The sequence below is a fragment of the Megascapheus bottae genome, chromosome 18 (assembly GCF_031878675.1).
Source record: "Megascapheus bottae isolate mThoBot1 chromosome 18, mThoBot2.hap1, whole genome shotgun sequence".
In the NCBI taxonomy this organism is placed as follows: Eukaryota; Metazoa; Chordata; class Mammalia; order Rodentia; family Geomyidae; genus Megascapheus; species Megascapheus bottae.
In genome coordinates, this window is record NC_143526.1 from 39,240,632 (window position 1) to 39,252,774 (window position 12,143).

General features: G+C 52.8%; 1 protein-coding gene across 2 annotated transcripts in view; it reads left to right on the top strand.

The window, feature by feature from the left end:
- The window catches only part of Eya2 (EYA transcriptional coactivator and phosphatase 2), a 61,870-nt gene that overhangs the window by 20,478 nt on the left and 29,249 nt on the right, over nucleotides 1–12,143 (top strand). For both annotated transcript variants that reach the window (XM_090352471.1, XM_090352472.1), the window contains exons 4-6: nucleotides 5,565–5,632; nucleotides 7,405–7,582; nucleotides 8,845–8,987. In XM_090352471.1, the coding sequence (XP_090208597.1) occupies nucleotides 5,565–5,632; nucleotides 7,405–7,582; nucleotides 8,845–8,987 (389 nt within the window). The remainder of the gene's footprint in view (nucleotides 1–5,564; nucleotides 5,633–7,404; nucleotides 7,583–8,844; nucleotides 8,988–12,143) is intronic.

Below are 12,143 nucleotides of genomic sequence, written 5' to 3' on the forward strand. Positions count from 1 at the left end.
ATGTAGAGAGGCATGAGTGGCAGCATGTGGTAAAATTTCCTCATCTAGAGAGAAGAAAAGATGGAAACTGAGTCACAAGATCCCGGCAGGGCCTGTGGGCACAGCCCTTTGTTACTCAGTGTTCATCCAGTGCTGTGACATTTTCCAGAATGTGTCCCTCTCATTGCTGCTGGTGGCAGGAGGAACAAGCACCCAAATGTGGGAACCTGGAAATCATTTCACCTCTGAAGATTGGAGACTCAAGCAGAGAAGGGCAAATAAACCCAGTGGAGATGAAAAGCGAGGGTGCCCGCAGGCCTGTCAAAGCAGCAGCCATGTGAGGCTTTAGAGCAAGGAAGAAATCACGGCTTTCTGGGGACAGAGCTTTGATCTGGAAGGGAGAGACTGCGTTAAAGAGGGCGGAGTTTTTGCCTCCATTCTTTCTGTACCCTCCTGGGTGCCTTTGGTGGACCTGCTTGGAATGTACTGGTCTGTGGAAGAGGCTTGGTTTCTTGCTGGCAGGGGTTGGGTGGAGTTGACAAGGCTCCTTGCCTTGTCCCACTGGGTGGATAGGTGCACTATTTGTGGTCCTGCAGGGCGATCTGGGATTGTCAGAAGGATCATTGTGCTCATTGTGCCATGGGGCAGACCTCCCCCCCCACCCCTCTCTCTCTCTCTCTCTCTCTCATTCTTTCTCTGGAAAAAAAAAAAAAAACAATCGGTTTGGAGAACTTGTCTTTATCGCTGCCGAGAGAGCATGGTGTGGCAGTCCCTGGCCAGATGTTGGCATCTGTTTGTCTCCAAGCAAGTCCCTGGATCCTGCTACACAGTCCTCTCATGGTGGAACGTGAACTGATCTTCATGGGTTACCCTTCCCAGAATCTAGGAGAGGTTGATGGCAGAAAAGACTGGTGCATTTCGTGTTGGGATTGGCTGTGGTTGCTGATCTGTTTCTGAATAGTCAGGCAGGTGGGCCTCCCCTGTGATGGCCCCCTGTGATGGCACAGGTCACCGTGCTCCAGCCAGGGCTTTGCATGGCTGCCAGAAATTAATTCCGATGTCTTGCTCTGACAACCCTGTCTCCACTGGAGCCCTGCACAGTGTCATGCCTGATGTCCTATCTGACCCATCCTGTGTGTCACTCTCTCTGGCTCTTTCACTGACCTCAGGGCCTTTGTACTTTTTTGTTTCCCCATAACCTGGATCATCCATCCCATCCCCACATCTCCATGTGGCTGGCTTTTCTCAATGCTGAGTCCTCTAAGTGGCTTCCAAAAGCGCGAATCCTCCACTAAGCTGCAGTAAACTAGAGGGCTTGTTCAATCCTGTCTCCCAGTCCCGCCCTGCAGCTATCTGTTCCACACAGCACTGTTCAGTGCAAATCTCCTGCAATGGTGACCTCAGGACAGCTTCTCCCTGGCAGCAGAACTGCGCCTCCTGACCCCGCCCCTTCCTCTTCACCCCTCCTCCTCTTTGCTCTTGGCCCCTCTCCTTTCCTTTGGCCTCTCCCTCTTTCCTCTTGGCCTTCCCCCTTGACCCCCTCCCCCTTTCCTTTCTTCTTCTTCTTCTTCTTCTTCTTCTTCTTCTTCTTCTTCTTCTTCTTCTTCTTCTTCTTCTTTTTTGGTGGGTCATAGGGCTTGAATTCTGGGCCTGGGCATTTCCCTGAGCTCTTCTGCTCAAGGCTACCAATCTACCCTTGAGCCACAGCCCCACTTCCCTGGGTTTTTTAGAGTTAATTGGAGATAAGAGTCTCAGGTACTTCAGCGCCTGGCTGGCTTTGAGCCTCAGTCCTCAGATCTCAGCCTCCTGAGTAGCTAGAATGACAGATGTGAGCCGCTGCGTCCGGTTCATTCCTCCCCCTCTTTACCCATATTTTGCCCTGTGTGGTGGAGATGGGGTGATGGATATCTCTAAAATGGCATCCTCGTGAATGCAGGCTGTTTTACAACCAGTTAAATGTGCTCTGTGCTGCCTGTGAATGAGGCCTTTGTGGTGAGTAGCAAGGGTGGTGATTGAACCCAGATGTGGAGGGGCAGAGGCACAGGCTGGCCCGGGCTGTGAAGGTAGCCATCAGGCCCTGAGGCTGGGCTACACAGGACAGAGAGGACACAGGCCCCTGTCCCCTGTCCTTGGAGCTGAGAACTCAGCCTCCCATCCAGAAGCTTCACCTTCTCTGGGCCCTGCTCTTCGACTTACCCAATTGTTTTCTTTTCTTCTATCCCCACCCCACCCCACCCCCTTACCTCTTATCCTAGTGAAGTTCAAGGGCCATGGGGGTGAACTCTCTCCACAACACGAGCAGCCAGGTGTCCATCAAACCCGGGCTGGCCTCTGCTCCTGCCTCCTCTCACAGAAGCCCCCAAGAACTTGCTGGGACGGGGAAACTGAGGCGTGGAAGAGTCACCAGAGGCTCACCACATGTCTTCACCCTGAAGGCAGCGGGCCTTTCTTGGCGTGCTCTGTGTTGGCCTGTAGGGGGCGCTCACTGGACGCAGCGTGGTAGAGCGAGGCTGGAGGAGGAGGGGGCAGAGCTGTATGCCTGGGCCTCTACTACTGTGGGTTCTGGGAAAGGCAAATGGGGCCCATGAAGATCTGTCGTCTGTCTAGTCACCTGCCCCTCTGCGACATGGACTCTCCTTAGGTCACCTGGGTGGGCGCAGCTTCCTGTAGGCTCCCCTCTGCCCGCGCTGGCTTGTGTGTACCTCCCCTGCCACCTCCAGTCGGCCAGCTCTTTCTCATGGGTCTTTCCCATGTGCAGCCTGGTGTGCGTCAGGCCATTCATTGCCTCTGCTTCCAGCAGGGGTCACACGTGGCTGAGCTGGAGGATCAACGTTTTGGGAGTCACCCTGGACCTGACAGGCCGGGCCTCCCTTTGTAGGTGGGCCCAGCTGAGGCAGCGCTGACAAGAGGGTGCTTATTGCTGGGTTATCCACGGGGCTGTCCCATGTTGCCATCATATGTAGTGGTGAGATGGCTTGAGATGCTGTGCTGAGCCAGCTGAGCCCCTAGGCTTTGGAGCTGGGCTGCATCTTGCAGGGACCTGCCCTCCTGTTCCCTGGGGCCGTGGGGGTCCCAGACAACGCGTGGGCAGCCATCAGCCCCTGGAAAAGAATGAGGGCCGGGTAGATGGAGGTTATTTGTCTTAATGCGAATGCTGATGGCTTGAAAAAGGGCTTGGGTGAAAATTGAAGCCTGGGCTGTGCTGGAGAGGAGAGGAAAGGAGGGTTTCCCGTGCAGTGGTCAGCAGAGGCCCCCAGATGACAGACAGACCGGGAAGGGCCATCAGATCAGGAAGGGGCATTCAGAGTCACCACTCTGAATGTAAACGAGCTCGAATGCGTGCTGTGGATGGTCAGATTCAGCAGGAGGCAGTCTAAACCGTGGGGTTCCCGCCAGGTTTCCAGCCAGCCTCAGGGCAGCGGGGTCTGGTGCGGATCAGGACGGACTCCTCAGCCTAAGGACGTGGTCATGGAGGTGAAGGCCCTGCAGCACCTGTTAGTGGGGTACCTCAGGGGAAAGGAGGGGGGAGAGGGAGGTCTAGCACCTGCCAGAACCCTAGACAGCCTCCGCCTGCAGCTGGGAGGGGTTGTGACCACTCCATGCTAGGTGACACCAGGCAGAGCCCAGCCCCCATCTCTTCCACGACACCGTGTAGCTCACTGTGCAAACTGAGGCTATAACTCTAGAATCAGCTTTATTGTTCAAATTTTTAACATAATTTCCTTTCCAGCCACCCCCTCTGGAGTCTGGGAAAGTTCCATCCCTGTCTTTCAGAGCGTTCTACAGACTCGGGAAGTTCGGCTGTGGTTCTGCAAACGCACACAAGGCCCACACGTGTGTCAAGCCCCTGTAGTCCATCCCTGGGCCTGGGCTCCTGCTGAGGCATCCACTGCCTGGGTCCTGGGCCCCTTTGAGGTCCACTCTGGGGAGCAGAATCTGTCATATTGGCAATGTGGCAGTCTTCCTTCTTTTTTTTCTTTTTTTTGCCAGTTCAAGTCCTGGGCTTGAACTCAGGGCCTGGGCGCTGTCCTTGCCCTTTGCTCAAGGCTAGTGCCCTGCCACTTGAGCCACAGCACCACTTCTGGTTTTGTCCGTGTATGTGGTACCTTGAAATTGAACCCAGGGCTTCATACATGCTAGGTGAGCACTCCACCACTGGGCCAAACTCCTGGCCCACAGTCTTCCTTCTGTCTCCCTAAACCCAAGGTCATAATACAGAAACCTATAGGCCACACCCATCCTATAGCAGTAGGGGTACTGATGATGATGAGGGGGTCTGTGTGTGTGTGTTTGTGTGTGTGTTCTGTTCTTTTTCTCTCCATTTATATACATTATCTGCATTTAACAATGATGGCAACCTGCATAGAAACCCGGATTTCTGTCTCTTGAAAAGGCAGCACTGCCCACCTTAGATTCACATTCTTGCTCTGCCCTAACTTAGCCCCGTGAAAGCTGACAGATGAGACAACAACACATCCAGGGGTCTTCCCAGGCCAGGGGTTCTCATCTTCGGTATTTAGCTCTGCCACGGTAACCAGAACCAAAGAGATGACCTTAAATGAAACAGGCTAGTTTAGACCTCTTGCTGCTTGTATCTGGGCAGCCCTTGAGGATGGGGTGGGACCTGGCATGTGGCACTGGGCTGGGCACTGTGAACTTCCTGGCTCTTCACAAAGCCCTAGTGAGATAGAGACAAAAGGCCAGTGGGGCCATACGCCTTCTTGTTCTCTTCCCCCACTGGCTTCTCTCCTCTTCTGGACATTACTTCAAGGCTGTTTCCTCCAGGGGATCTTCCCTGACTCACTCCTTCCCACTCAGGATTTAGGGCTCTTTTTATAAAGTGCCCCCAAGTTCACTGAGGTGGCAGCTGACTGAAAAATTCTCCAGGTCCTTCCAGCAACTGCATATGACTGGAGGGTGATTTGACGATGGACCCTGGCAAGTCTTTTACCCAATGAGGCAATGTGTGCGAAGGACCAAGTCCTCAAATTGGATAGTCACCATTGGCTCTCAAAGATGGCCTGTGTCAAGACAAAGAGGAATGGTCGTAAGCGCCTTCGTTTACTCCTGGTTTTACTTTCTTTTTCATAAGAGCTTTTCCTTTTTGGCAATCTTCTTTTGACCTCAAGAACTCCCTTTACCAATCATTTTGGGGGGCAGATCTGCTGGACAGGTTTTTAAGAATGCCTTGGGGGGCCGGGAGCATGGCCTATTGGTAGAGTGTTTGCCTAGCATGTAAGAAGCCCTGGGTTCAATTCCTCGGTACCACATACATAGGAAAAGCCAGAAATGGTGCTATGGCTCAATGATGTAACCTAGAGAAATCCCAAGGACAGAGCTCAGGCCTTGAGTTCAAGGCCTAGGACTGTCAAAAAAAAGTCGGGGGCTGGTGAAGAGGTACTCTGCAAAAAGACCCCATCACAGCTGCAATCCTGGCTCCTTGAAATTGAGCCAGGATGTGTTATGTGCATCACTTGGTTTCCTTCTCATAGCCTCCGGTCTCAGAGTGGCACCTGGCCTTGCGCTCCTCTGTGTTCCTCCCAGATGGAGAAAACTCACCTGTCCCATCTTCCTGTCCCCTGCAGGCACAGCGGGGCTCTATCAAGGCACCAATGGGCTCAGCAACGCTGCCGGATTCGGAAGCATGCACCAGGTGTGTTCATTTCTTCCACTCAGTGCTCCCCAACACAGGGCACCACACAGCTGCCCCAGACACACACTGTCCCCACCAGAAACTGGCCTCTGTCTGGCTTTGGGGGTTCCAGGGGCCAGATTGTGCCGAAGGCCAGTGAGAGGATCTTCCAAGAACAACTCCAAGATGCCCGGTCCTTCCCTGAGCCCCATGTAAGCTTGGACCGTACGAGTGTAAACATGTTCTTTTCCCAAGGCATGGGCCTTGCTGGGCAGTAAGGTCCCGCGGTCCTCACCGCTTACTGAGACCTGTGGGCTTCCTGAAGGCTCAGTAAACCCAACCAAGGCCAGTTCCCTATTGGCCACCGTAGCAATTCACTTGATTTCCCTTAGAGCATGGGGCCAAGCATGGTGGCTCAAGCCTGTAACGTTCGCCAGTTGGGAGGTGGAGATCCGGAATTATGGTTCAAGGCCATCCCAGGCTCGATCTCATTCAGTGACTGAGCATGCTGATGAGGCCTGCTAGCTCAGCCAGGGGGTGAGCACACCAGCTGGGCACGGTAGCCCTCACCTGTCACTCCAGAAACAAAAGGAAGCAAAAATAGGGGGATTGCAGTCTAGGCTGGGCTAGGCATACTATGAGATCCTGCCCCCAAAATAACCAGCCACCACACAAAGGGCTGGCGGAGCAGCTCCCTAGCAAGGGTGAGGCACAGAATTCAAACCCTACGACCCTGCCTCCCCTCAAAAAAAAAAAATGAACCCTCATAATCCCAGCCCTTGGAAGTTGGAGGCAGGAGAGTGTTGTCGGTGAGTTCAAGGCCATCTGAGCCATATCGTGGAAAAGGGGAGGAAAGGTGTGTGGGCATGGTGGATAGTGCTTGCATACCTGTCCTGTGAGTCTCAGAAGATTCACATAGAGCGCCCGAGGGCTTCTCAGGCTGAAGAATCTGAACAGCTCGACTTGGAAAATACAAAAGCTGTGTCGCAAATATTGTTTTGTAGCTAGCCAGTAAACTGAAAATCGAACCAGCCTCCAGAAGGGGCTTCTGAATTCTGGGTGTCTGTCCCTTGCACCCTGAGACCTTGTCAGTGGCACGGATTTCCCCCAAGGGCCTAGGTTGGGCCCAGGACAAAGAGCTTTCTAGGGGAGGGGGAGGGCTTGCTACCACTGTTAAGCTTGACCAATGTGAATGGGTGACTGAATTGGACTCTGTGACTTCCAAGTAGAATGTTCTAGATGCTGATGTTCTGCAGGGAAGAGCGATCTGTGTCTGCTTGGTTCAAATGACCCTACCATGCAACCTCCCTGGCATAGGGAGTCTCCTGGGGGTCTTTTTCATTCTTTGATTTAACTAATATTTATCGAGGTACTGTAGATGCCAGGCCCTGCATTGGTTGCTAGGGACACATGTGTGTCCAGCAGGGTCACCTGCTCACCTCCAGCTGCCCAGGCTGCACACACAGGACAGGCAGGGAGTACCAACAATTCGCAGTCCAGGAGTGGCCTCAGGAAGAGCTGGGCTGATGCATCAGTGCCCCAGTGCTGTGACTCTGCACCCCCAGAGACAGATCTGGGTGGGCTTTTCCATTTCAGGGGAACCCAAACCTTTGTGTCCCCTCCCACCCCTACCCCCCCAGAAGAAGCCAATGCCGAATGTCCACCCACATCTCTTTCACACCCTCCCAAGTCTCCTCTCTCCCCACCCTGCTCTCAGAGTCTGTTCCAGGGACAGCCCCTGCTGGCTCCCTACACACACTCACCCCTTCTTAGTTTCTGTTTTCTCTTTCCAGGACTATCCCTCCTACCCCAGCTTTGCTCAGAGCCAGCACCCCCAGTATTACAGTGCATCCTACAGTGCCCCCTATGTCCCGGCCAGCAGCATCTGCCCGTCGCCCCTCTCCACATCCACCTATGTCCTCCAGGACACTCCTCAGAGTGTCCCCAGCCAGGGATCCGAGTTGCTGGCAGGTATGTCGTCACAGAGGCTGACTTCCACTGCAGTGGTCTTAGCCTCTTGTTTCCACTGAGAGGAATGGGTTCCATCCTCAGGTATCTTAACCTGTGTGTGTGTGTGTGTGTGTGTGTGTGTGTGTGTGTATGCATGCATGTATGTGCTTGTGCACACATGCATGTGTGTGTGTGCTGCATCCATGTTTAAAAGTAGAAAGTTTTGCCGGCACTGGTGACTTGACTCACACCTGTAATCCCAGCTACTCAGGAGGCTGAGATCTGAGGATGGGCAGGAAGTCTGCGTGACTCTTACCTCCAATTGATCACTGAAAATGTTGCAAGTGGCACTGTGGTTCAAATAATAGAGCCATAGCCTTGAGCAAAAGGAGCTTAAGGACTGCCCAGACTCAGAGTTCAAACCCAGAACTAGGAGAAAGGGAGGGAGGGAGGGAGGGAGGGAGAGAGAGAGAGAGAGAGAGAGAGAGAGAGAGAGAGAGAGAGAGAGAGAGAGAGACAGAGAGACAGAGAGACAGAGAGAGAGAGAGAGAGAGAGAGAGAGGGAGAGAGAATGTGAGTTACATACCAAAATCTTCGTCTTACACCTGAAGGAGCTAGAAAAAGTCAGGCACTGGTAGCTTATGCCTGTAATCCTAGCTACTTAGGAAGCTGAGATTGAAGTTCAAAGCCAGCCTGGGCAGAAAAGTATGTATGATTCTTTTATTTCCAGTTACCCAACAAGAAGCCAGAATGGAGATGTAGCCCAAGAGGGAGAGTACTAGCTTTGATTAGAAAAGCTAAGAGCTGTTTTTTAAGCCCTAGTACTCATACCAAAAGAGAAAGAAGAACAAATTAAACCCAAAGCAAATGGAAGGAGATAACAAAAGCCAGGATAGAAACTAGTGAAATCTAAAGACAGAAACCCAGAAGATGTAAATTGGCACAGCCGGAGAGGTGACACAGGGGCCATGTCATGTGCCACCTCACAGCATTCTGTCCCCTGCCCGCCAGTCCAGGGCGCTCACTCCACATATAAAGAGTATTACATAAAGCTAATTAGTGCTCCTTAGAGCCCCCTCCCTGCCTCCCGAGTGTTGAGATCTGGGATCCCAGCATCAGGGTGCAGGGAAGATGGTGAATGTGGGAATGGGTCATGAGGAGCAGTTTAACCTGTGACCTTTGCCCCTGGGGCGGCCTTTGGAGCTGGGGACCTGTGTGACATCTTCCAGAGAGAGATGCCTAGCCTGGCCTCTGACTCATCCTCATCACCTTTCTTACTCCAGGTGAATTCAACACCCACAATGGACCTTCCACACCCCCAAAGGAGGGAGAGCCTGACAGGCCGCCTCGGGCCTCCGACGGGAAACTCCGGGGCCGCTCCAAGAGGAGTAGTGACCCCTCCCCAGTGGGGGACAGTGAGATCGAGGTGAGGAGGGACTGGCCGCTGGGTGAGTAGATGTCTGTGGCTGGGGCTGAGTGAGCTCCCCAGGAGACAAGGAGAAAATAGTTCCGCCTCATGGAGCTGTGCTGAGAGAGCAAGCTCAGGGAGGATAGCCTGGAGCTGGGAGGGACAGGACAGGACACTGCTTCAATGGCCTCAGAGTCCCTGGAGGGCCTACTGGGCCCATCCCAGAGTCTACAGTAGCAGGTCCTGAGTGGGGTCACAGTTCACATGTGTGACAGATTCCCAGGGAAAGCAGCTGCCCACGGCTGTGAGCCCCCCTCTGAAACCCCAGGGAAAGGCAATGGGAAAGGCCTTCGCTGGACTGGCTGGTGTGGCGAGGACCACAGTGGCATGGCAGAGCCATCAGGGTGCTTTGTGGACTGCAGGTGCCCTGGGCCCCTGAAGGTACAACTGGATGGAGAAGTAGAGGTGGGACTGGAGAGGGTCGCCTCAAACTCCATCCACATCCTAGATCCTCAGGCAGCACCCCAAACTCAAGATTCCTGCAGGGAGGCAAACGTCTAGCCTTCAGATCTTCCACCCTGCAGGCTGAATGCAGCTGGCTTTGGCAATGCCCCATGCTTGTAATGACAAAGCAAGCAAAGGGGGATGGGCCAGATGTGAAGCCCCCCAAAGTGGCTGCAGGTGTTTAGCCAGTGTCGTCGCTTGCTGGTCACTGCAGAAGGCATTACACGTGTTAACCAACGCCATGTCTGTTCACTGGTGACCAGTGAACCCCTGTGGGACACCAGTTTGGCCTCCACCAGGCAGTCCTCCCGCCCCATCCTCCCCCCGCGCTGGGAATACCAGCATGTGCCATTGTGTGTGCTTCCTTCCTGATTTTGCTTTTAATTTGTGTGTTTGTATGCTAGTGCTGGGTCTTGAATTCAGGACCTGGGTGCTGTCCCTGAACATTTTTTTTTTACTCAAGACTGGCATTCTGCCACTTGAGCCACACTTCCACTACTAAATTTTTGCATGATAATTGATAATCAGAATCTCAAAAGACTGGGCCCAGAGCTTGGTTGTAGTGGTAGAGTGCTTGCCTTGCATGCATGAAGCCCTGGGTTCAATTCCTTGGTACCGCATACACAGAAAAAGGCAGAAGTGGTGCTAGCCTTGAGGAAGCACAAGGACAGAGCCCAGACCCTGAGCTCAAGCCCCAGGACTGGCAAAAAAAAAAAACAAAAAACTTGTAAAAAATAAAATCTCACAAGACTTTCTTCCCCAGGCTGACTTCGAACCCCAATCTGCAGATCTCAGCTTTGTGAATGGCTAGGATTACAGGTGTGAGCCACCAGCACCCATTTTCCCTCCATTCTTAAGAATACACATCCTGGGGCCGGGAGTTTGGCCTAGTGGTAGAGTGCTTGCCTGGCATGCATGAAGTCCCAGGTTTGATTCCTCAGGACCACATATATAGAAAAGGCCAGAAGTGGTGCTGTGGCTCAAGTTGTAGAGCGCTAGCCTTGAGAAAGCCTAAGAACAGTGTTCAGGCCCTGAGTTCAAGCCCCAGAATGGAGCAAAATGAAAAAAGAACATGCATCCTCCATTTTTTCTTGAACCCAGAGCTTCATGCATGCTAGCTAGGCAAGCACTCTATCACTAAGCTGCATTCCTAGCCCTGCGCTTACCCAGTTCTGTCAGGGAGTTTGGATCCTGGCCAAAGGCTGGAAGAAAATCAGCCAGCCAGAGCTGCTGAGTAATAGAAAACACACAGCCGCTTGACTATTAATGCCCACCCAAACCATTCTGTCACCTGCTCGCCCTCCTGCTCCTGATGGGGGTGGGAGGAGAGACTTTTCCATGCAACTGAGGTGGGAAGAACCGGTGGGAACATGGAATTTAGGAACCTTGGGATGGTATTCTGGAAACGTCTGCTTTTCCACCCCAGAGTGAGGACCACTAGGTGAGGACAGCTGAACAAAATGAGCCCGGCTTGGCCCTGGGTTTTATGTCGGCAGGGAGAGTGGGCCTGCATGGCTCCATCTAAGTGTCTGGCAGTTCTGTTCGTGGACAAAGTCTACCAGAGAGAAAAGAAGTCAAAGTGGAAAGGAGGGAAATCCTGGGCTAGCATGGGTTAAACGCCCGCAGTGGCAGGTGCCAGAACCTATTTGATTTGAGCTGGCCTAAGTGAAAAAGCAGAATTATTTGAAGGCCCAGGGACAAGGAGATAGCAGAGTCATCGAGATATCAGAATGGGACAGAAATGCACATGTGCCTGCCCTTCCCACAGGCCAGAGAAGCTTCTAGAAGCCCCACAGCATGGTATCCTTCCACCAGTCCAGCACTAGTGCCCAGCCAGCTCTCCTCTGAGTCACAGGGGTCCTGGGAAGAGCTGGGCTTCTGCCATCCCCACCCTTTGTTCCTGCCCTCCTGGGACCCTTCCTTTCTAGGTCCCATTTTTAAGTCATTCCCCCACCCCCAAAAAAAGGCCTGGACACATGTGACCTCAATTGTGGGAGTCTCAAGAGTGTGGCAGAATGGCATAGGAAGCCATGCTCTGGGGGTGCTGAGCTGGGAGGCACCGTGGGAGAAAATAGGCCTTCAGAGGTAGCCATGGCAAGGGAGACAGGGCACGAGTCTGTGAAACCCCAGCCTGCAGGGCACAGTAATCACCAGAGGCCAGCACTTTATGCAGCTTACCAACCTGTAAAATCAGAGTGCAGAAGACTTCATGTCAGTTCTAAAACCAAACATGCAAGCAATTCACCCACATCAACAAAGCCAAGCTGACAGGTACTAAAGACACTGGAGGAAGGGAAAAAGGGGAAGGGCCTCACTTACCATCTTTTCCATCTTAAGTTCACTCTGCCAGCACAGGAAGAATGGTCAGAGCCGGTCCCATTAGAAATGGACGCATTCACATTTGTAAAACCCTTATAATGAGCTAAACCCTCTTATTTCAGGAGGCCCCATCAGAAGCTATCGCCACATTGCGGGCAAATCTATGAATATAGTTATAAATGTTATTGAGAATTGAGGTGGCCTGGCATGGTGGTCTATGCCTATTTTCTCAGAGAACAGAGATCAGATGGGTTACAGTTGGAGGTCAGCCTGGGCAAGTAGTGAGACCCCCATCTCAACCAGTAAGTTAGGTATGGTGGCACATAGCTACGATTCCAGTTATGTGAGAAG